We start from the raw sequence: 22,331 nt of genomic DNA, 5'->3' as shown, positions 1-22,331 counted from the left end.
CGTGGGGCCCCAAGCTCGCATATCCACGGCTTTCTCACCTTCAGCTCCTCTTACCCTCAACATCCTCCTCACTGTTGCACAGCCTCCCGGCCGATGAGACAGGCTGAAGGCTGTCATGGCCAGCCTTCTGAGTATCCACAGAGACAAGCATGGACAAATCTCCATTTGAAGGAACAGAGAAGTCACGAATGCGACCACTGCTGTGGGGACTGGGTTAGCAAACCCCTGGCCCCATTCAGCAGTTCACGTCCGTGGAGCCAGGCATCCTCTGGGCTGCGGTGGACCACCCTGTGCCCCGGGTGGCGGTGAGAGACCGTAGATGGGAGCAAAGGCCTCCCCCCCTACCCCAACGCCCGACGCTGGTTTCCATCCCCCAGGAACCAGCACATTGTGTTGTGAAAGCTGAGCAGTGTAGCAGAATCAGGAGACAGAACTGATGGCTGTCCACCTGACAACACGATGACTTTGGTGGGGCCTCCTCAAAGGACCTCAGACCCCAGAGCACTCTACTGGGGACCACAGAGGGCCCCAGAACAGGAACTCCCTGGCCGCACACGGGTGAGAGTGACTCTAGATCAGTCATGAAAAATTTCCCCAACCCCACTTCTGATGACACCTCTTGGGCTCCTGGGGAGCCTGCCATTGGTTAGCAATCATGCTGGGTGTTTGTTGCAGAACCACGGGGCTTCCTGCTGCTCTGGGTGCCCCCTGGCACAGAGCCTGGCCCAGTCTTGCAGAAGTTAGGACCTTGCAGAAGTTAGCTTCTCACTCTCACTCAGATCGGTGCTCTTCCCACCAAAGTGCACAACACTAGAGTTTAGGAGTAATCCCAGCAATCCCCCCAGCCACCAGTGACCAAGAAGAAACAGAACAGAGCAGAATGGAAATGGCTCGAGGCGTCATAGGTCAGCCACCTACCTGCTCACCAGTACGTACAGGACTGTTTGGGCTGCCCCGCTCCCTGTCTCCGGTGCCCGCCCCAGCCTCCCTCATAGCCCCACCCTCCTTCTCTCCCTTCAACCTGGAGCTGCTCTCTACTCTGCCCAGTTCTTTTTTTTTTTTTTTAGAGAGAGAGATTGAGAGAGTGTGTGAGAGGGGAAGGGGGCAGAGGCAAAGGGGAGAGACAGAGTCCCAAGCAGGCTCCATGCTCAGTGCGGAGCCCGACGCAGGGTCCGACCCCACAACCCTGGGGCCATGACCTGAACCAAAATCGAGAGTCAGACGCTCAACCGACTGAGCCATCCAGGTGCCCCTACTCTGTTCTGTCTTTAAGTCTCTCAGGAAGACTTGCTATTCTTCTTTATACGTGACAGCACGTGGCTGTCCTTACATCTCCTAGTCATTCTATTACCCGTCTTGTCTTTATTCTGAATCACCGAGTGAAAAGCCTTTGTCCCCGAATGTGAAGAAAGCAATTTCCAAGAGCACTTTTTCTCAGCCCTCTCAGCAGACAGAGTCTGTCCCTAACACACAAAGAAAGGAAGAGGAAAAGGAGAAAGGAGCAGAGGATGGGGTGGTAGAGAAAAAAAAGGCACAGTGGGGGTGGAGGAGAGAGAAGTAGGCCGACCCCTGCCTGCTACAAAAACCCATGCTGTGGTTTTCAAAGACCATATATACCAGCCGTGAAGGTGTGAGCAGTGACGGAAGTGGGAGACGCCCGAGGAGCAAGTCAGGGGCTGAGGCTCCATCAAAGTGCCTTCACCAGAGCCCCCGGCCTACGAGCAAGAAAGAAGGACGTCAGTCCGGAGGTAATAAGGCCCGCTGGGGACCCGGGGTCCAGGAGCAGGGATGGGACAGTTGACAGAACTGCTCATGTAAGGACAGGCTCCCGGTGGGGTCCCTGAGAAACCCTGATTTTTGAAATGTCCTTTACCCTCGGGAGCCTGGGAAACAGAAGTGTTACTCGGTGCCAGCTGGGCCACCATGCTCGCCCTTCCCCTGCAGGCTTTCAGGGGAACGGGCCCCATTCTGGCACCTCAAGTGAGAAAGAACCGTACTGTGTGTTCATGGCAGGGAAATCTGGGCGAGCTCCTTGAAGCAACTGTACGCGAGGGAGCCTCTCCTGTGGTCCTGGAGCCTCTAGGCCACTGTCTTTTGTTCAGTGCTCACAGGTGATGAGTGACAAAGGGTCGTTCTCACCAAGAAAAAGGAGGTGGTTACTAGAGGAGGTTACCAAGTTTTGGATCAACTCTCCTCCGAATCCCTCAAAGCCTGGCCTAGGACAAGCCTCTGGGCTCCTTGGTCCTGTAAGGCACCCCGGAGGGAACTTCACACTGCAGATGTTTGCTCTGGGGGTAACACCAACAGGAGGGGGCTTCAGGCCAACTGGCATGTTGTGGAGAGTCAACTTGGGAATTTCAGGGTGAAAATAATGGTTTAGAAACAGTTTCCCTTCGGGCTCCTGGGTGGCTCAGTCGGTGAGCATCAAACTCTTGATTTCTGCTCAGGTCATGATCTAGGGCCGTGGGCTCAAGTTGAGTCTGGGTCCATGCTGAGTATGGAGCCTGCTGAAGATTCTCTCTCTCTCTCTCTCTCTCTCTCTCTCTCCTTCTGACCCTCTCCCCTGCTTGAGCTCTCTCTCTCTCTCTCTCTCAAATTAAATAAATAAATATTTTTCCTCCAAGTTCCAGAGTTATGCACTTTAGTGGAAGACATTTCACTTCGAAATCAGGAGAGCTGGTTGCCTCAGTTTCCCTAACAGCAAAATGAGGAGCCTGTTCTACAGGAATTCTTAACTGGGGGGTCCATTCATGGGATTCCTGAATCTGGGAGAAACATTATTTATTTCCACCAGTCTCTAGCTGAAAGTTAGCCTTTGCTTCGATCACGAATGTCGGCAACGAGCCTCAACAGAATTTGCCATCAACAGAAATCAGAAATATTTTCACATCTCATTACAATTGTCATGGATTTCTCAAAATGTTGCCTACACTCATCACTACTATGAAGTTATGATGGTTACTGATGGTTACTGGCTGGGTGTGCCCAGGAGGTTAAGAGCCACAAGCCTGAGAAAGCAGGCAACTGCTCCAGGGCCTCCTAAAATGCTAACCTCAGTGTATTTACTAATCTGTTTCTAGTTTAAGGAAGTCGAGGTTGAGGCGGATGCAATCCCATCTCTGGGTCTGGGGGCATCATTCTCAGCTTCGCGGGAGAGTTGCAAACAAGTATTTGTGAGGCTGATTGCTAACCTTCCAGCCCCCCTGAGAGGTCAGATCTGGGCTTTAGCAGCAAAGAGAAGAGCCTCTTCCTTACCGTCGTGTCCCCACCAGCGACAGTCCCCACGCCCCAGAAAACCTCGGGCACAGATTCATGTATCACTTAATTATCGCAACATTTCGCAGAAAGGAGTTTTAAACACAAGAGGAATGAGCGGCTGGGCAAGGTTAGTAACGCGCCGGAGGCCACAGGAAGCTTGGATTGGAATCTGGGACTTCACGTGCCCCCACCTTTACAAGGTCAGGGGCCAGGAGGGTGCTTACCTCCGGAGGCGCATCCTCGGCATCCACAGGCCCTGGGCAGCCAGCATAGTTCAGGGGGCCCAAGGAAGGCTGAAAGTTGAGGATGCCATCCTCACCTGTCACCCTTGCCGATTCCGGGGCTTGCCCAGAGAGTCCCATTTCCCTGTCCACCATCTCTTCCCGCTGTGGAGGGCCAGTTGCTGTTCTAGCACAGGCTGCGCCCCCAGGACCCACCGGACGCGACCTTGCACCCCCTACACCTCTCCCAGTAGTTCAGGGTTTCCGCGGGTGGCAGCACGCCCTGCCTCACGCCCCGGCGGCTCACGGGCCTTCCCTGTTCCATCTGGAAAGCAGCGCCCTCTAGCGGTCAGAGTGCAGAAGCGGCTGTGCCTACCACGCCGGGCCTTGCCCGCGTCACGCCGGGGTGCCCCCCCTCCGGGCACCAAGGTCACCTACACCAAGAGCATCCTTTCCCCCATGGCCCCCACCCGTCCCGGCCCTCTTGAACCGCCCACGATAGACTTACACTCTCTGCTCCAGCTCAGCCCTAGGCACCGCGAGGCCCAGCCACAGGGAAAAGCCTGGCGCCTGCCAGCCGGCCCGCCAGTCTGCAGCTCTCTTCTTGGAAGCAGTCCCTACCCTGCCCCCTCCCATCCCACTGCACCAGTCCCTCAGGAAACACGCCTAGAGAAGGAACATGACCTTCTCAACATCTCACAGCTAATGCAGAGCCCGGATTGGAGGCCAAATCTCCCCAGCCCTCACCACCGGCTCCCCAAAGTCAGCAACCATCTGTCAAGGCCTAACTGCACTCCCTTCTTGCAGCCTTTCCAGACCCCTCGTTCAGAATTTCTCTTTTCCTATTCCTTGATATACTTTATGACCTTATTATTGTCATCAAAGCCCTCCTTGGATTGCAGCTGTTCCTGAATGGCTAGATAGCTGTGAGAAGAGGGACAAAGGACATGAGAAAGACTCACATACCTTGGGAATTAGAATCCTAGCTCCTTTACTTAGAAGCGGTGATTTTAAGCTACTCACAGTGCCTCTCTAAGCTTCCATATGCTTAGTAAAAGTGACAGATTTTTAAATAACCATAATAGCTGTGTTTTAGAAGAACTGAACACAATTGTGTATGTGGATGTTGCATGGGACACTGTAAATTGCCCCCAATATGAGGAAGCATAAAAATAATCATAGCTAACATTTACTGAGCCCTTACTCTATGCCAGCCACTATACTGGCATTATACCAGGTAACTAGTTTACATGGTTGCCTCCTTTAACCCCAACAACAGCCCTGGGAAGAGAATATTAGCACCATTTTATAGCTCAGTAAGCTGTTTTTCAGAGAGGTTAAGAAACTTGCCTAACATCACACAGCTAGCTAGTAAGTGTCAAAGCCAGATTATAGACCTGTCCTTCTGACTAAAGGCTGCATAGAACCACTAGGACAGTCTGCCTCGGTTTTAATGATCTCTCTGTGCCCTATGGTGCCTGACACATCAGAGGTGTTCAGTGTTTGTCAAATATGCCCATTTATTTATTAAGGGCTGAGCACAGTTCCTGTCCCAGGAGCCTAAGAAACTTGCCTGTCACACAACTAGTAAGTTTTGGATCCGGTCTTAGACACAAGCAGTCTGGCCCCAGAGCCCATGCATTTTTTTTTTTTTAATGTTTATTTATTTTTGAGAGAGAAAGAGCGCGTGAGTGGGGTGGGGGTGCAGAGAGAGACACACACAGAATCCAAAACAGGCTCCAGGCTTTGAGCTGTTAGCACAGAGCCTGATGCAGGGCTTGAACCCACAAACTGAGATCATGACCTGAGCCAAAGTCGGACACCTAACTGACTGAGCCACCTAGATGCCTCCAGAGTCTATGCTTTTAACTACAAACCTAGGCTAAATGAGTAATTGCAATCCTTCTTTATCTTCCTTTTCAAGTCAGATGTTACTTTGTAGCTAGACACAAAAGCATGTCACTAAATGTTTCAATGTTTTGCTTCAAGAGTCAGCCAGACATTCTGATGAAGACATGGAACAGCATGAAAGTATAACAACACAGGACAGGGAACAAGAGGTCAGGGCTAGGGCAGCAGCACTGGGGGCCAGATCACTGGGATTTTATTAGGATCGTGGCACATTAATAGAGAAGTATAGAGAAAATCAACAATTGTCTTTATTTAGATTTTCTTTTGCTAACAGCACTTCACAGTTTTTATCCTATAGATCCTAATACAATCTTGCTACATTTTAAATTCCTGGGAATTTTATGGGATTTTTGTTGTTGTTGCTATGAGTGGCATTTCTACTTCTATCATATTTTCTGACTAGCAGTTGTATCCAGGAAATACTTATAATTTTATGTATTTATTTTGTGAGTATCTGATTAAATTTTATTTATGTTATATGTTTATCTTATTATTTTATGTAAATTATAAATACATAATACTCTATACTATGGATATGCCATAATTTATTCAACCATTCTCTGACCGATGGGTGTTTACCTTTTCTCTAGTTTTTTGGCATTGTAAATACTGTTGCAGCAAATATCCTTAAACATATATTCCATCACACTCATGTTTTTATTTCTATAAGCAGAGCCAAAAGTACAGGGTATATTTTCACCCAGGGTGAACTATTGTACGTATTTCCCAAGACTCTCAGTAGAATCAGATTTATTTTTTTTTTAATGGTTATCTATTTTTGAGAGAGAGAGAGAGAGAGAGAGCGTGTGCGTGCACATGAGTGGGGGAGGGGCAGAGAGAGAAGGGGGACAGAGGATCCAAAGTGGGCTCTGTGCTGACAGCAGAAAGCCCAATGCGGGGCTCAAACTCACGAACCACAAGCTCACGACCTGAGCCAGAGTTGGAAGTTCAATGGACTGAGCCACCCAGGCACCCTGAATTGGATTTATTGATCATTTTCATTTGTGCTCATCTGTTGGGTGGTAATTCTGAAATTCTGGACTCTGAACTTTTTTTTTTTAATTTTTTTTAATGTTTATTTTTGACACAGAGAGAGACAGAGCATGAGTGGGAGAGGGGCAGAGAGAGAGGGAGACACAGAATTCGAAGCAGGCTCCAGGCTCTGAGCTGTCAGCACAGAGCCCAATGCAGGGCTCGAACCCACAGACCGTGAGATCATGACCCAAGCTGAAGTCGGATGCTCAGCCGACTGAGCCACCCAGGCGCCCCTGGACTCTGAACTTTTAAAACTGCACTTCCCTATTAAGACTGAACAACTTTTCATTACATTTCCTATTTTGTGAACTGCCTATTCAGATATTCCCTGAATATCTGTTGTTTCTAATATTCTTTCATTGTTTCTAATATTCTTAATTCTCTTGGGTTTTCCAAATGCAAGTCACATCAGGGGCGCCTGGGTGGCTCAGTCAGTCGAGTGTCTGACTTTGGCTCAAGTCATGATCTCCCAGTTTGTGGGTTTGAGTCCTGCATCGGGTTCTGTGCTGACATCTCGGAGCCTGGAGCCTGCTTCAGATTCTGTGTATCTCTCTCTGCCCCTCCCCTGCTCATACTCTGTCTGTCTGTCTGTCTCTCTCTCTCTCTCTCTCTCTCTCAAAAATAAACATTAAAAAAAAAAGTTACATCAAGTGGAAATATTTTGCCTCAAGATTTCCAGTATTTATACCCTTAACTTTATTTTCTTGTCTAAATGCAATGACTAATGTTCCCAGAAAAATAGAAAATAATAAAGGTAATAGGAAGCACCTTTGCCTTTCTCCTAATCTTAATAGAAATGATCTTATATTTTACCATTAAATATGATTCTAGAATTTTATTTGAGATAGATATTTCTCCATTATGTTGAATAATACTCAACTGTCACCATTTTCCTTAGAGTTTTCATGGGAATGAATATGAGATTTTATCAGAATATTGACTTTCTTCTTTGATTTATTAACATAGTAACTGATATTAATAGATTTCCTAATATTGAAACATCCAAGAATTTCTAAGATAAATTCCACTCCATTTGTCATGGTGTGTTACATTTTTAATATCCTGCTTGATTGATTTGTTAACGTTTTATTTAGGATTTTACACGAATGTTCACATAAGTCAGATTGGTCTGCAGTCTTCTTTAGGCTTTAAAGTTTTGGTGTTAGTAACAAGAAATGAGATTTCCTTCTTTTTCTATGCTATCAGTTTGAACAACATCAAAATATCTCAAAGAATTTATTTATAAACTATCCAAAGTAGTGCTTTCTGGAAAGATAGTACTACCAAATAATTTTCTGTTTCTTCCATGGTCATTGGGCCCTTTAGGTTTCCTCTATTTTTTTGAGTCAATTTGGCCATTTGTATTTTCATAGAAAATTATTTATTTCAACCAGATTTTCTAACTCTTCAGCTTAAGGTAATACAAAAATATCCCTTTTCATTTTTAGTTCCAATTACATTTATGATTTTTTTCTTCTTTCTTATTCCTAATTTTCACTTTCCTCCATTTTCCTTTTATTCCATTAGTTTATTTTCATTTTATTTTATTGTGGTTTCCCCTTATTGGGCTATAAGCTGGAATTTAAAGGATGATTAAGAGTTTATCAGGCAGAGGGGCAGCTGGGTGACTCAGTTGAGCATCTGACTTTTGGTTTTGGCTCAGGTCATGAGCTCATGGTTTGTGAGATCAGGCTCTGCACTGACAGTGTGGAGCCTGCTTGGGATTCTCTCTCTTCCTCTCTGTCTCTCAAAATAAATAAACTTTTTTTTTTTAATTAAAAAAAAAAAAAGAGGGGCATCTGGGTGGCTCAGTCATTTGGGCATCCAACTTCAGCTCAGGTCACGATCTCATGGTTCATGAGTTTGAGCTGACCAGAGCCTGGAGCCTGCTTCAGATTGTGTCTCCCTCTCTGCCCCTCCCCACTTGTACTCTTCTCTCAAAAATGAATAAATATTTTTTAAAAAATGAAATGAAAAAAAGAGTTTCTCAGGCAGAGACAGAAAGGAAGGCATCTCCGAAAGAGTAGACAAAATGGGCAGAAATCTGCAGGTTTGAAATAGCTTAGGGTATTCAGTGAATTGTATCTTGGGTCGGCTAGGATGGTGATTCAGGGGTGGGAGGAGGAAGCACCAGACTAGGAAGGAATCCCACGAGGGAGTGTCATTCTACCTCTACCTCATCTTTGCAGCATGTCCTCAGGACCCAAATGCCTGATGGGAACACCTCACTGGCCCAACCCCAGCTTTCGGAGGGTAGGAAGAAAGTGTATCTGGTCCTTTGGGCTCCTGAAGAGAGCATCGGAGCTCTACTTTCTATGAGGACTCACAGGGAGGTACTGAGAGGAGAAAAGAGAGGGAGGCTGGTTCCACCAGAAGATACTACTGGGTAGCCAGAAGAATGATAAATGTCAACTGTGTGGAGTCACTGAGATCTTTTAACTGGGGAGAATGCCACATTCAGATCTGTGTTGCTGAGGCTTGTTTTTCAATATTTTGAAGTAGACAGCCACCTCATTATACAGGTGAGGGAACGGGCCAGGTGAGAACCTGAGACAAGTGGGATCAGAGTGCCACCAAGTTTTCTAGGTTTAGGAAAATTTAAGAAACACTCTGAAGGAAAGAAATGCAAAGTATCTTTACCTGAAAAGAGGAGGTAATGGTATCTGTGAAGATTAAAATGATTCAATGCATAGGGGGCACCTGGGTGGCTCAGTTAAGTGTCCTACTTCGGCTCAGGTCATGATGTCGCAGACCCCTACAGTTACAGTGGCTTGTTCCTTGTCCTCAATTTCATTTCTGAAATTTTTCGCAATATACTGTTTTGGTTCAGTTTGGGGTTTTTTGACATGAGGATACTTTTTCTTAGCTAGGATGAGAGGATATAAACGGTAAAACAATAAAAATATTGGAAGAAAACTGTAAGTCCAACCTGAGGGAAACTTCTTAATACAGGAAACAGAGGACTTAAAAGATAGATGCACTGTATTTAACTACACACAAACATGAATTTTCCTGATGGAAAGAAACATCATATCAGAAGATAAACAATGAATTGGGAGAAAATATTTGTTAAAACAAAAAAGTCATGTTACTATCTCTAACAGAGAAAAAACTGATTTTTTAAAAAGGTGATTTTGAAAAACATGCAAAAAAAATGAACAGGCAATTCATAGAAGAGGAAATACTATTGACCAATAAATGTATGAAGAGATCCTCCCCCTCACTAGATATGGAAATGCAAAATAAAACAACAGTGAGATCTAACTTTTTAGATCTCAAATTGATCCAATTCATCAAACTGGAAAAAATATGACAGTATCCAGTGCTGACAAGCACATTCTTGAACATCTGAGTTTCAACCATATCTTTGGAGAGCAATCTGATAATATATAGCAGAAAAAAAATTTTTTAAAAAATTTTTTAATGTTTATTTTTTACAGAAAGAGAGAAAGAGACAGAGCATGAGCAGGGGAGGGGCAGAGAGAGAGAGAGAGAGACAGAACCCAAAGCAGGCTCCAGGCTCTGAGCTGTCAGCACAGAGCCTGACACAGGGCTCGAACTCACAGACCGTGAGATCATGACCTGAGCTGAAGTCAGACGCTCAACTGACTCAGCCACCCAGGTGTCCAGCAGAAAAAATTTTAACGTTCATATTCGTTGACCCAGTAATCCAACTTAATTTAGAAAAAAGTATTCTGACAATAGAGCCTTTAGTGTCTCCCTGTATAGGTGTCTTACCTCTTTTGTCCTCTCTCCTCTCCAGCATACCTCACTTGATAAACTATCTCATTTCCCAGCCAGCTGGACCCTCATGGCCAAGCCTTCCTCCACCTGACTTAAGCCAACTTAAGCTAGTGCCTGGAACAGGGAGATGGTCTTGGAGCCCGGAAGGCCTTGTCTAGGAATCCCCATGTGCTTTCAGGAAATCGAGGCCAAGGACATCACTGGAGCCAACGTTTGCTTTGAGTTTCTGCAGCTGCTGACAACGTGCCGGACCCTGATGGCACCTGGCAGAGGCTGCTTGGTCCTGGCCATTCTGCTGGCAATGGTGGACATCCGACTTGGTGGTGAGGACAGCCCACCCCCAGATCCCCAGAGCAGAGACAGCCATCAGGGAAAATCCCGTACTCGTGAGAAGGGATGGATCCCAAGATTTTTTTCTCTGGTGGGGAAGAAAAGAACCCACTGCCTCTTGACACTAGTGAAAGGGCAAAAACATAGTTTCATGTTTTTTGTTAAAACGAATACTGTTGCCCACCCCATCAGACATTCTGCCCCTGTGTGTTGCTATGTGTTGCTGAGAGCCCGGTAATCTGGACCTCAATCGAAGATTCTTTCAGCATCTTACACATTTCCAACTTTATGAATCCCGGGTTTGAGACTCAGATACTACAATATGTGTCAAGTATATAACCCATTTAACCCCCATGTACCTCAGTTTATAAAATGGGAACAACACATGTGTCTAGGGCTATACCGAGGATTAGATGTATACAAAAGTACTTTTAGTAAAGGTCCTATGCAAGTTCCATTTGGAGAGTAGAAATAAAATAGAAGTCATTTCTGAATTAATGAATAACTGGGATTGCAGGTCTCCCTCAGATAGGGGTATAGGCTGTAGACTACTCGTCTAAGGGGTGGTATTTAACGTCTGTTAGCCTCCACATCTGCTCAACATTTCTCTGTGAATGAATTAGTCGGCCATGTATACCCGGCCTCCTGGGCCTAATTCCTCCCCCTTCCCCTTCCAGGGTGCTTGCACATCCTCAGCTCATTTTCCCAGGATGGAAAGCAATTAAGCTTGATCTGTACTTTGCGGCATACAAAAGAAGAGGCTGAGGGTGCTATAGTGTTTTTGTGCAAGGACAGGTCTTCGGGCTGTTTCCCTGAGACCAGCCTGCGGCAACTGAGACTTCGACGGGATCCCAGGGAAGATGGCATCAGCGAAAGATCATCTCAGTTGGTGTTCACCATAAACCATGCCACACCATCGGACAGCGGGACCTACCAGTGTTGTGCCACAAGCCAGAGGCCAGATATGCGCCTTCAGGGCCACTTTTTCTCTGTTTTAGTCACAGGTAAGCTCTGATCTCCCAAATGCCACCAGATGAGATAGTAAGCAGGGTCGGCGGCTGGAGCCAGAAGTAGCTACTTCGGGTCCTGGGTAGGAGTCTCCTTGGGGGAAGAGTCCTTCCCATGACTCGGTCATTTCCCACCAGTCCCACCAGCAAATGCCACCTCTCCTCAAAGCATGGATACAAAAGTGGTCTCATTTTGTCTTTAATTTTAAAAATCTTACTGAGGTAAGCCATTCAATTTTGATTGACACTGAGACTGAGTCACAAGAAGGTAAAGCAAATTGTTCAATTTGTCTCACTGACCAGTGCCAGTAGAAGCAGATAGAGGTCTGGAATTTAGGCTTCTTGGTTCTGATTCAGAGATCTCTCACAAATGTGGTTCTATTTCTAAATATAGGCACTGAGCCTTCAGGCTGTGATAGATATGGCTTTTAGATAAAACGGATGGTTGTCTTAAGAGCGTTAGTTTTAAGATCTTAGTTTTTTTTTTTTTCAACGTTTATTTATTTTTGGGACAGAGAGAAACAGAGCATGAACAGGGGAGGGGCAGAGAGAGAGGGAGACACAGAATTGAAAACAGGCTCCAGGCTCCGAGCCATCAGCCCAGAGCCTGACGCGGGGCTCGAACTCACAGACCGCGAGATCGTGACCTGGCTGAAGTCGGACGCTTAACCGACTGCGCCACCCAGGCGCCCCAAGATCTTAGTTTTAAGAAACAGAAACCCACTCAAGCTGCCATAGGTTAAAAGGAAAAAAATAATAAAACAGGAAGCATAGCTGGCATTTATGAGTTTTATTTCTGGAATCAGACACCAGAAATCCAACAGAACTTAAAAAGAGTTACGATCTCAATGTCTCTGGGGCAGCAAGGCCTCTCATCTCTGCATATTTCCTTCATTTTGTGCATACTCCCCTATTCTGTTACTACTTTGACAAAACCTAAATATGGTTACTCCAGCCTCAGCTTTATATATGACTTCCTCATATACCCTGCAGTGCGTGACTCTGTGTTTCTATATTCCGAAAGGAGCAAGCCTTCAAAACTGAGAATTATGTTCTTTTTAAAATTTATTTATTTTGAGAGAGAGAAAGAGCAAGCAGGGGAGGGGTAGAAAGAGAGGGAGAGAATCCCAAGGAGGCTCCATGCTGTCAGCACAGAGTCTGAGGCAGGGCTTGAACTCATGAACTGTGAGATCATGATCTGAACCGAAACCAGAAGTCAGACGCTTCACTGACTGAGTCACCCAGGCACCCCGAGAATTATGTTCTAATTGGAATTGAATACCCAACCAAACTACCAATCACATGTGAGGAAAGAATAAAGACAGACATGCAATGACTGGAAAAGAAAAAAAAAGCCATCAATGTGATCTTAAGAAGCCACCAGAGGTCTGCTTCAAAAAAACAGGAAAGTAAATAGGTAGAGTGGATAAAATGGGATCCAGGAAAGTAAGGACTCTAATAGGGAAAATAGATAAGGAAACCCTGGAATGGAAAAGGGCCAAAACAGGCAATTAGTCCAAAAGGAACAAGAGAAAGGGGACTCTGGAAGATGTATAGTGGGTAAAAATTGAATTGATAGGTCTTCTTTCTGAAGGCCTGTGATAGATTGGATGAAGGATTAAAGACACAGATATGGAAAATTTTGCCTGGTTAAAAAAAATTAAAGTCATCATTATCTCCAGGGAAAACACTAAATTTTACAAAAGGAAGCCTAATCATGGCGCACAACTTGGCTCTGTAATAGGTAACATTTACAGAAACCACATCATCTAAAAATTAATTTAACTAAAATGTGTAATATAATGATTTGTGAAAGATGCAGAAACGGGGAAGGAGGTAGAGGTTTAAGAGAAACATATCCTCATCTTCTTTAACAGAAAATCAATAACGTCTAAACTTTATCATCAAGAAGTGGCAATATAAGCACACTATTTCAGAATATGGTGAATGAAACAGCTCAGAGTTGACAGTGGTTGTTGTCTCTAGGGAATAAGCATAGGAAGACTAAAGGACACTGTTATTATGCTCTATGAACTTTCAAGTACTATCTTATGTTTTAACTTTAAGAAAAATAGAAATAAATTACTTCCCTCCCAAATAAAAACCCAGCCTGGAACCTTTTAACAAATGCTTTCATCATCTCCTATGGTTAGCAGTTAACCCACATTTTCTACTGCAGTCTAGACTAATTTAGAGTTTCTTCCTTGCTTCCTGGTACCTTCCCCTCTGACCCTGCTTCCAGTCAGCCCTCCCATTCCCCCCCTTACCAAACTCCCAATCTCTATCAGCTTCTGTGACTCTGTACTTCCCAGGTTTCCTACCTGTCTGTTCTCTCTTAGTCTGTCACTGTTTCCTCCTCCCACCTCTCAAACGTGTGAATTCATTCCCTCAGACTCACTCCTCCCCTCTTCCATCTTTGTGCTCTCTCCTAAGTTCTCATACCCTCCTGATTTTAACCTGCACCTCCCTGCAAACCGACCCATGAATCAATTTCTCCAGCTCTAACTTCTTTCCTAAGTTTCAATTTAATGTTTTCACTGACAACTGTCCCGCTTGCCATCTCCTCACACTCAACCTGAGACCCTAGTTCTGCCCATGATTTACAGTTGAAATCTTGGTGCCTTTTTTCTCTTCCCCATCCAGTCAGTTACTAAATACTACTAGTTCTTTCCTACTTTCATTCCTTTCTTCCCAAAGGGGTTTTCCAAGTCTTCATCATCTCACACTGAAAATATTCCAAGTCTCCTGACAAGCCCCTTGAATTCCGAGTGTGTCTCGTTCATCTTTATTTCTCCTCCCACATCCTACCTCTGGACCTGGAACCGAGCCGTTACCTAATAGTCCATCAACTCTAAATACCATCTGTCTTCAATCCACATTGCCATCTGATCTCTTTCTAAAATGCTAATTTGTACATGCCACACCACTATTCAGAGTGTTAAGGGCTTTCCAGTGTCTACGAGACGATGTCTGAATCACTTTTGCCTGGTATTGGACACTCTATACAATTTCATTCTACCATTTATGTGAATCCTGTTCCAGCTGATTTTACTAGTGGAAACTCCTCTGTCGTTCTTCTCATACTTGTCCTGTTGATTGTGCATCCCACAGGCAGTGCTAAGCTTGCAGAACCGAATCGGAGCAGAAGAGCCCTTCTCCTTATAAGCTAATCTATGTAGTCTATAACCTAGTCACGTTCTCCTAATACACCCTAAGCATTTCTACTTGTGATGGCTGTGAGATAAAATGCCTTTCTCATCCTCTCGGTTTATTTGAGTATTAGTGTCAGCACATATGGATGCTCACCAAATGCAGAGATGAGGTTCCTTTTGGAGGGTGAAACAAAGCTGGACAGGTAACATAGTGTCTGTAAACAATGTCTACCATTTACTGAGTGCTTACTGTGTGCCAGGCATTGCGCTGAATGATAGATCAATTCTTTCGATCTTCATGGCCTTTTTGAGGTTGGGCCTAATCTTGTCACGTGAAAAGTCAGGCTCAAAGCTAATCTGGGTAAATTCATTCAGCTAGTAAATGGTAGATAAAAACCCAGATCTATTCCAAAGCCCAAGATTTTAACTTCTGCTTGACACACTCCAGAAGATAGTTTTTAAATGAGATTTGGGGGCAATCAAGTCCAAGGTGACCAAGCTATGTTGGCTGTCTAACAAGACTCGGGCGCTTGCGTGGCTCAGTCAGTTAGGTGTCTGACTTTGGCTCAGGTCATGATCTCACGGTTCATGAGCCCGAGCCCCGTGTCGGGCTCTGTGCTGACAGCTAAGGGCCTGGAGCCTGCTTCGGATTCTGTGTCTCCCTCTCTCTCTCTGCCCCTCTTCAGCTTGCACTCTCTCTCTCAAAAATAAAAAAACATTAAAACATTTTTTAAGAAAATAAGACAGATTTTAAAAGGTACAATCAAGGGGCGCCTGGGTGGCTCAGTTAAAAAACGTCTGACTCTTGGGGCGCCTGGGTGGCTCAGTCAGCTGAGCGTCCGACTTCGGCTCAGGTCATGATGTCGCGGTCCGTGAGTTTGAGCCCTGCGTCGGGCTCTGGGCTGATGGCTCAGAGCCTGGAGCCTGCTTCCGATTCTGTGTCTCCCTCTCTCTCTGCCCCTCCCCCATTCATGCTCTGTCTCTCTGTCTCAAAAATAAATAAACGTTAAAAAAAAAATTAAAAAAAAATGTCTGACTCTTGATTTTGGCTCAGGTCATGATCTCAATGGTTTGTGAGTTGGAGCCCTGCATCAGGCTGTGCACTGACGGCACAGAGCCTGCTTGGGTTTCTCTCTCTCTCTCTGCCCCTCCCCTGCTCATGGTCTCTCTCAAAATAAATAAAATAAACATGAAAAAAAAAATAATAAAATTCCTTTAAGGTAGGCCTGTTTGTATCCCCAGTGTGACATACAGTAGATTCTGTATCAGTTCACTGCTGCTTAATTAAGTAAATCATCATCACTACCCATAAATGTTAAAAAATATTTATTTGGGGAATAAATTGTGCTGAGAGCTATCCTTGGAGATAAAACAAACAACAAACAACAAAAACCAAAACCAAAACCAAAACAAACAAAAAAAAAACCCCAACCATCCTGAGATGATGCAAAAGGAGGTATTAATGATTTCTGAAACCCTCACCTGATCCACTGATTCTCTTTTGAACCAGAGGCAGGGAACTACACAGTCAAAGGATTGAAGCAAAGAAGACACCTCGAGTTCACTCACAGTCAAGGCACTCCCAGTTCAGGCTTCCTGCAAAAGGTCTGGGTGATGCTGGCCACTAGCCTGCTGGCCCTTCAAGGTATGTTCAGAAGAGCCTGAAGCACCTACAATGAGGGTGCTACACCTTTGACACCTGGAGTATCCTCCAGGAGGTGATGGGTGGAAAGGGAGACTAGAGTGGGAGACTGAAATGCTGCTCAAGCCCTGGCCGTCCACAGGAAACCATCGAACCAACACGAGGGCAAAACTGGTCCAAAGGGACTCAAGACTTCATATTACCCAGAGGAAGATGGATGAAACACATTTTCCACTGGATAGGAGGTCAGACCTGTTAGGAAAGAAAGCTTGTAGGAGAGGCAAATAAACAAATACAGCTGCCTCTCCCCATTGGACCAACAGCAGGCTACAAGTAAAGGCAAGAGGTATTTACCTATTAGGTGAAGAACAAGGCAAGAGACAGACTGGGTCTGGAGGTGGGTTGTAGAAGTGCAGCTCCTTGGCAAAGGGTGATGGGCAGAGTATATAAACACTTGGAACTGAGTCCTCTGCACATCACAAATTTCCCTATTAGGTAACAGAGACTGGAACTCATGATTTGCCATTACATTTTTGTATAATCAGCACTGATGCAGGATTTTGCCTGTCCTTGGCATTCCTAATTCCATTTTATTTAAGCTTTCCTCAAATCAGTAACTACCACAGTTCGTGTGCCACCAGAATGTAAGCTCTATAAATGCAAGGACTTTTGTCTCATTTACCCCAACAAAGACAGTACCAGGCACATAGTAAGCTCTTAATAAATTTGTTTTTTTAAAAGAAAACTCGCATGATGGGTTAGGTTTTACATATGGGGATTCTAACCTCATCTCATTCTTCCGGGCAAACATTCCCTGATCAAGAAACAGGCACAAAGAGATTGTTTCTCCGGTTCATGGGAATTAACACAGGACCTTCTCACTCTAAAACTGTGTGCTCTCAGTCAGTAATTACCTACTATATGCTAAGCACCTTCTCTCTCTCCTTTACCACCCTCCCCATTCTGAGATTGCCTCCTCCCGTTTCCAGAAAGAGGACCACCTAGAACTCCCTACTCCAGTCCCTTAACTGCAAAATAGCAAAAGACCTTATCTGTGATCCTTGGCAAGGAGTTGCCAAATGGAAGCCTGTGACAGTTGTCAAGAGGAAACTGGTGAATATCAAGCAGTCTGACCCTTTAGACCGAATTTACTGAATCTAAATTCCCTCAGATGGTCAGGCTACTCTGTCAGTAAAATAAATGTCATTTCTTCATAAATAAAAACTCTGAAAAGGAAATTGCAATCTATGACCGCTTACCACCTTTGACTTCCAAGTTATGCTAGAGCAAAGAATCTCTCTGCTTTCCCCCTTTCCAATCGGGTGTTAAGAATGAACTTTTGATAGTTGGTGCCTTTTATCTTTCTCCCCCCAACTCAAGAACTCCCCCCAAGCAGAACTACGGAAGAGGCACTGTTCAGGACGCATCCTTTTGGACACACGTTTTCTCAGGTCCAAAGAGATCACGCAGACCAAGTTACTATCTTACACATGATCGAAACGATGATGAGGGAGTTCCCTGGATCTCTGGGCCTCCCTCCGCTCATGAAACCACCTTCAGTGAGTGTCCCTCTCCTAACACTGTGCCAGCCTTTGGTGCTACACATGGAGAATCCACCTGCAACTTTTTGAGTGGCACGGATTTCTTCTTTGATTGCCCTACTTTCCTGCAAAGAGACCTCAAAGGTTGGCGTCCTCCCCACTTCCACCAAAACCACCCAGATTTGCTAGAGGACGCAAGTGCAATGTTAGCAGTAAGATACAACTCATATAACCCCTTCCTTCTTTCCTTTCCATTCCCTCCTGAGTCACAAGGACCAAATAATGAATTACATCGGGTATCTAAGTTGTGTGGCAGTAATACCAACTTTCTTTTTTCTTCCTACGGCTTTGTAAGACTGTGCCAGAAACTTAAAAAAAAAAAAAGTTACAGCAAGATTAGCCTGACTCTGTAGCTTGCTGCCTTTCACATTGCCACATACAGAGAAGAAGACAGCACAGGGAAAGAGATGCTAAATACGCCAAGAATCTGGGGAATAGAAGGTGGGGCAAATGAGCATATTCCTTGACCTGCTCTCCTCACCACCAGATCAAAGCTTTCTTCCCACCCTGTCACCAGTTAAAAGAACAGCTGTTACAAAAGTGGATGGTGTACAGTTCTCGCTCAAATATTGGATAAGTATGTGTGGTTTTGTGCCCAAGAAAAACGTTTTCCTTTCCCCTCCTCCAACACAGTAAACAAGGAAGCCAAACAAAATGAGAACACCAACTTTTTTGGAAGAGATTTTTATTTGACACTAGAAAGAAGAGAGAAGAAACAGGCAAAGATAGGTAGGAGAAGAAAGCCAGAGCCAGTGACTGACTCAGCACGAAACCAAGGAAATGAAGAGACCCTGGCATTGGGCAGAATCGCCCCCTCCACCCAGCGCAGCTGAAGGAAGAAACAGCTGTGTGCCAAGCCGCAACACGGAGCATAAGTGCCCAGCTTCAACCATGTTTTTGTCCATCTCTTTGGTCACATCTCTTTCCTTTTAAATAAATGCCCAAAGCAATATTTGCAGCCTTCTCTTTTCTCCTAAAGTCACAAATCCTCTTGTCTTTCTCTCTGGACAGATGACCTCTTGTCCTAGTTAAGCAAGGAGAGAAGGAGTTGGGGGGATGGCAGGATATTCCTGACAGGAGAAACTTTGTGAATAAACAGATAGGAACACAGACAATTTAACTGGAGCTAAATGGGAAGCCATCAAAAGCAAACAGACACCTTACCTGTGATCCTTGGCCAGGACCTGCCAAATGTGGGAGCTACGGTTTGTGGGAAGAGGGAGAGAAAAGGCTGAAAAAGATGGGTTAGACCCTTATTAGTGATGGCTTGACCCTCAAACTAAGTAAGGATTTTGGATTTTGTGCCTTATGGAGGTAAAAAGAGTAGGCATGGAGTCAAAACATCTGGATTCAAACTCTGGCTTTGCAATGTACCAGCTCTGGGTCCTTGGGCCAATGAAATTTTGATATGCTATTTGTTTACTTATCTGTAAATGGGATCTTGCCTATGCTATCTTCTGTTTCCACAGGATCGCTCTGAGGTTCAAATGAGATTCTGGATTTTAAACCTAAAGCCATTTGAATACGGACTCCAAAGTCTCCAAAGCTTTCTCCATTATATTATGTTCACTTTAATCTTTCTCTACCGGTTTTATGTATGTTCTGTGTTTCTAAATTTTAAGCTCACATGGATGACATCTTTTGCTTTTTACTATTCAAAGAATCTTCTGAAATTTCTCAATATTACACAATCACTGGAAATTTCACAAAGAAGCTATGGAAAAAGTTTCACCCATTTTGCTATACTAATATAGGTCACACATAAATATCTGCAAAAGGATACATGATTGCTGCAAAAGCTTGTCAAGACATTCAAGAACATTAGACTATTAGCTCTGACTTGAACTAAGCAGAGTAAGTAAAGCAACAGTAAGTTAGAAGTCTCATTTCTAAAGAATTTGTTTATTCTGCTTATCTAAAGATTTGGTTAAAATGGAAATGTGAAATACTTCTATCTTGCCTTCAAAAATTATTGATACCACTGATTTCAAATAAGCCTACAAATTTCCATCCATGAATAGGTCGTTTTCTGAACACACATCTTAACCTCAATCTACAGGAGTGATTCACAACCCATGCATGGAATGTGAACCTCTGTGAGGCCACGGAATTATTACAAGGAATCTACTTCAGCATTACCTTCAGTCTGAATAAATAATACTAGCTTACAAATATTTATATACTATATTTCAACTGGATATAGATTATGGTGTTACTAATAAAGACAAACTGATTTAAAAGCATTACCGAGGGGCGTCTGGCTGGCTCGGTCAGAACAGCATATGACTTTTGATCTCAGGGTTGTGAGTTCAAGCCCCACATGGCGTGTAGAGATTACTTAAATTTAAAAAAACTTAATGAAGAATACTAAAAAAAATAAAAGCATTACTGAAATCACAGCAGCTTTTGTTATGTATTTTTTCATTAAAAAATCCTAAAAATACAACAATCATCTTGTTATGAGGAGTCTAATAATTTTTGGACCCTAAAATTGGTACATCTTATTAGAAAAGGTAAAGAACCACAATCCTACACCCCATGAGTCACAAATACGCAGCTGAAACAGGAAAGGCAACAAACATATAGACTCTACTTCCATGGATACCAACTAAGTGCAATTTGGCAAAACGTTATAAAGTTTGTATGTATACAATCTTAGAGTTGAATGACTATAATTCCATATATCTGGCAGGTATGAGAGATCAAAACCTCATAATGTCCTTTGGATAAGACAAGGGCTCTAAGTGGATCCTAGAAAATATCTCCACTTGTACACAGTCTCCTTTAAACCCTTGGAGCAGCCCTGTGCTTCCCAGGCTGAGTGCTAAGACGCTGACATTACTATAAGCTATACTTTCCCCCCAAAGGATGGCCACTTGTGATACATTCCCTCAAGTTCCTGCCTCAGAACTTACGTGAGAATCATTCTGGAAACTCTCCATATGAGTATGCTTCCTGGGGTGCCTGGGTGGCTCAGTTGGTTGAGTGTCTGACTCTTGATTTTGGCTCAGGTCATGATGCCAGAGTCATGGGATCGAGCCTTGCTTCGGGCTCCACACTCAGTGTGGAGGGTTAGGATTCTCTCTCTCTATTTCTCTGCCCCTCTCTCCCACTCGTACTCTCTCTAAAAAGTAAAATCAAAAAACAAGTGTAGAATTATTTAAAAAAAAAAAAAAAAAAAAGAGTATGCTCTTCTGCTAGTCCCCAAACTCCCAAATCCCTGTTGGTTTATTCTGGTGAAAAGCACTCTTATCTTCCCATGTCCCTACTTCAGAAGCCAAATGAGGCTTTCCCTCTCATCCGACTATTTACCAGCCCTGCTCCTTCTCCTAACATCTGTCTTCCTTCACAGATGTCAGTGGCCTTTCTAGATCAGCTCTAAAAACTCTGAACAAGGAGGGCACCTGTTGGGATGAGCACTGGGTGTTGTATGGAAACCAATTTCACAATAAACTTCATATTTAAAATAATAATAATAAAAAAAAAAACTCCGAACAGCCCCTCCTTTCCAAAAGCCCCAAAGGCTGTTTTGTTGTTGTTTAAAACCAGACACAGGGGCACCTGGGTGGCTCAGTCGGTTAAGCGTCTGACTTCGGCTCAGGTCATGATCTCACAGTCTGTGAGTTCGAGCCCCGCATCGGGCTCTGTGCTGACAGCTCAGAGCCTGGAGCCCATTTCAGATTCTGTGTCTCCCTCTCTCTCTGCCCCTCCCCTGTTCATGCTCTGTCTCTGTCTCAAAAATAAATAAACATTAAAAAAAAATTAAAAAAAAAAACAAAACCAGATACAAACTATAATTCCCTCTTGATTAGTTTTTGTTAAGACGGACATATTTATAATTTGCATTCCTTGAGGAAAAGAGCATGTGGACACCAGGGAGAAAGAAACTGAAGCATGCAGAAGGTCAAGAGAAGTCAATTTTGTATCAATAATGTATTTAAAAAAACTAAAACTAAAAATCAATAGAAAATTATATTTGTGTTCAACTAATTATACTACAGAAGCAGAGAATGATGAATACTCTTTCCTCAAAGCCATTTTTCCCCTCAACACTTGATGTCTGCCCAAGCCAAACAGTGCCCCACAGCAGAGAACTATGGAAATGCAAGGGTCTGAGGTATGTACAGTGAGAGAACTGGAGTGTGAGGCCCCAGCCCTCTGCTGTACCTCCTAACTTGACCTCAATGGCCACCACAGCCCTTTGTTCCTCTGGTGTGAATGTGCATATATATATATACATATATATATGTGTGTGTGTGTGTGTGTGTGTGTGTGTGTGTGTGTCTATGAACACACACACACACACACACGGAATCTGTTTCTCCTATTAGCTACCTAACCAAAGTGAGAGTTGTTGCGAAAAAGAAACAAATTCTTCCCCAGAAAAAGTCCTTCGAACTTGAGAGCTAATTATTGGATCAGAGAGAGTA

At 44.2% G+C, this 22,331-nt stretch overlaps 1 protein-coding gene across 6 annotated transcripts; it reads left to right on the top strand.

The window, feature by feature from the left end:
- The first annotated feature begins 1,548 nt into the window (after positions 1 to 1,548).
- CD160 (CD160 molecule) lies at positions 1,549 to 18,853 on the top strand. 6 transcript variants are annotated; one of them, XM_047872437.1, is made up of 5 exons: positions 1,549 to 1,748; positions 10,348 to 10,492; positions 11,177 to 11,503; positions 16,169 to 16,303; positions 18,535 to 18,853. In XM_047872437.1, exons 2-5 carry the CDS (start codon positions 10,426 to 10,428, stop codon positions 18,732 to 18,734), a joined length of 729 nt encoding a protein of 242 aa, XP_047728393.1. In that variant the 5' UTR covers positions 1,549 to 1,748; positions 10,348 to 10,425; the 3' UTR covers positions 18,735 to 18,853. The 6 variants fall into 6 exon arrangements, with proteins under 6 accessions (XP_047728393.1, XP_047728392.1, XP_047728390.1 ...); XM_047872436.1 differs by having other exon boundaries at positions 10,223 to 10,492; XM_047872434.1 differs by having other exon boundaries at positions 10,189 to 10,492.
- The last annotated feature ends 3,478 nt before the right edge of the window (positions 18,854 to 22,331 follow it).

This window comes from Prionailurus viverrinus, chromosome C1 (genome assembly GCF_022837055.1).
Source record: "Prionailurus viverrinus isolate Anna chromosome C1, UM_Priviv_1.0, whole genome shotgun sequence".
Lineage (NCBI taxonomy): Eukaryota > Metazoa > Chordata > Mammalia > Carnivora > Felidae > Prionailurus > Prionailurus viverrinus.
The sequence above is the reverse complement of the archived record's forward strand: the minus strand, read 5'-3'. Positions and strand labels throughout refer to the sequence as shown.

Coding starts and splice junctions, on each gene's coding strand:
- CD160 (XM_047872436.1), top strand. CDS start 10,297: ATGGTCTTGGAGCCCGGAAGGCCTTGTCTAGGAATCCCCATGTGCTTT. Junction 10,493..11,176: donor GGTGGACATCCGACTTGGTG/GTGAGGACAGCC, acceptor TTCCCCTTCCAG/GGTGCTTGCACATCCTCAGC. Junction 16,304..18,534: donor TAGCCTGCTGGCCCTTCAAG/GTATGTTCAGAA, acceptor CCTCCAACACAG/TAAACAAGGAAGCCAAACAA.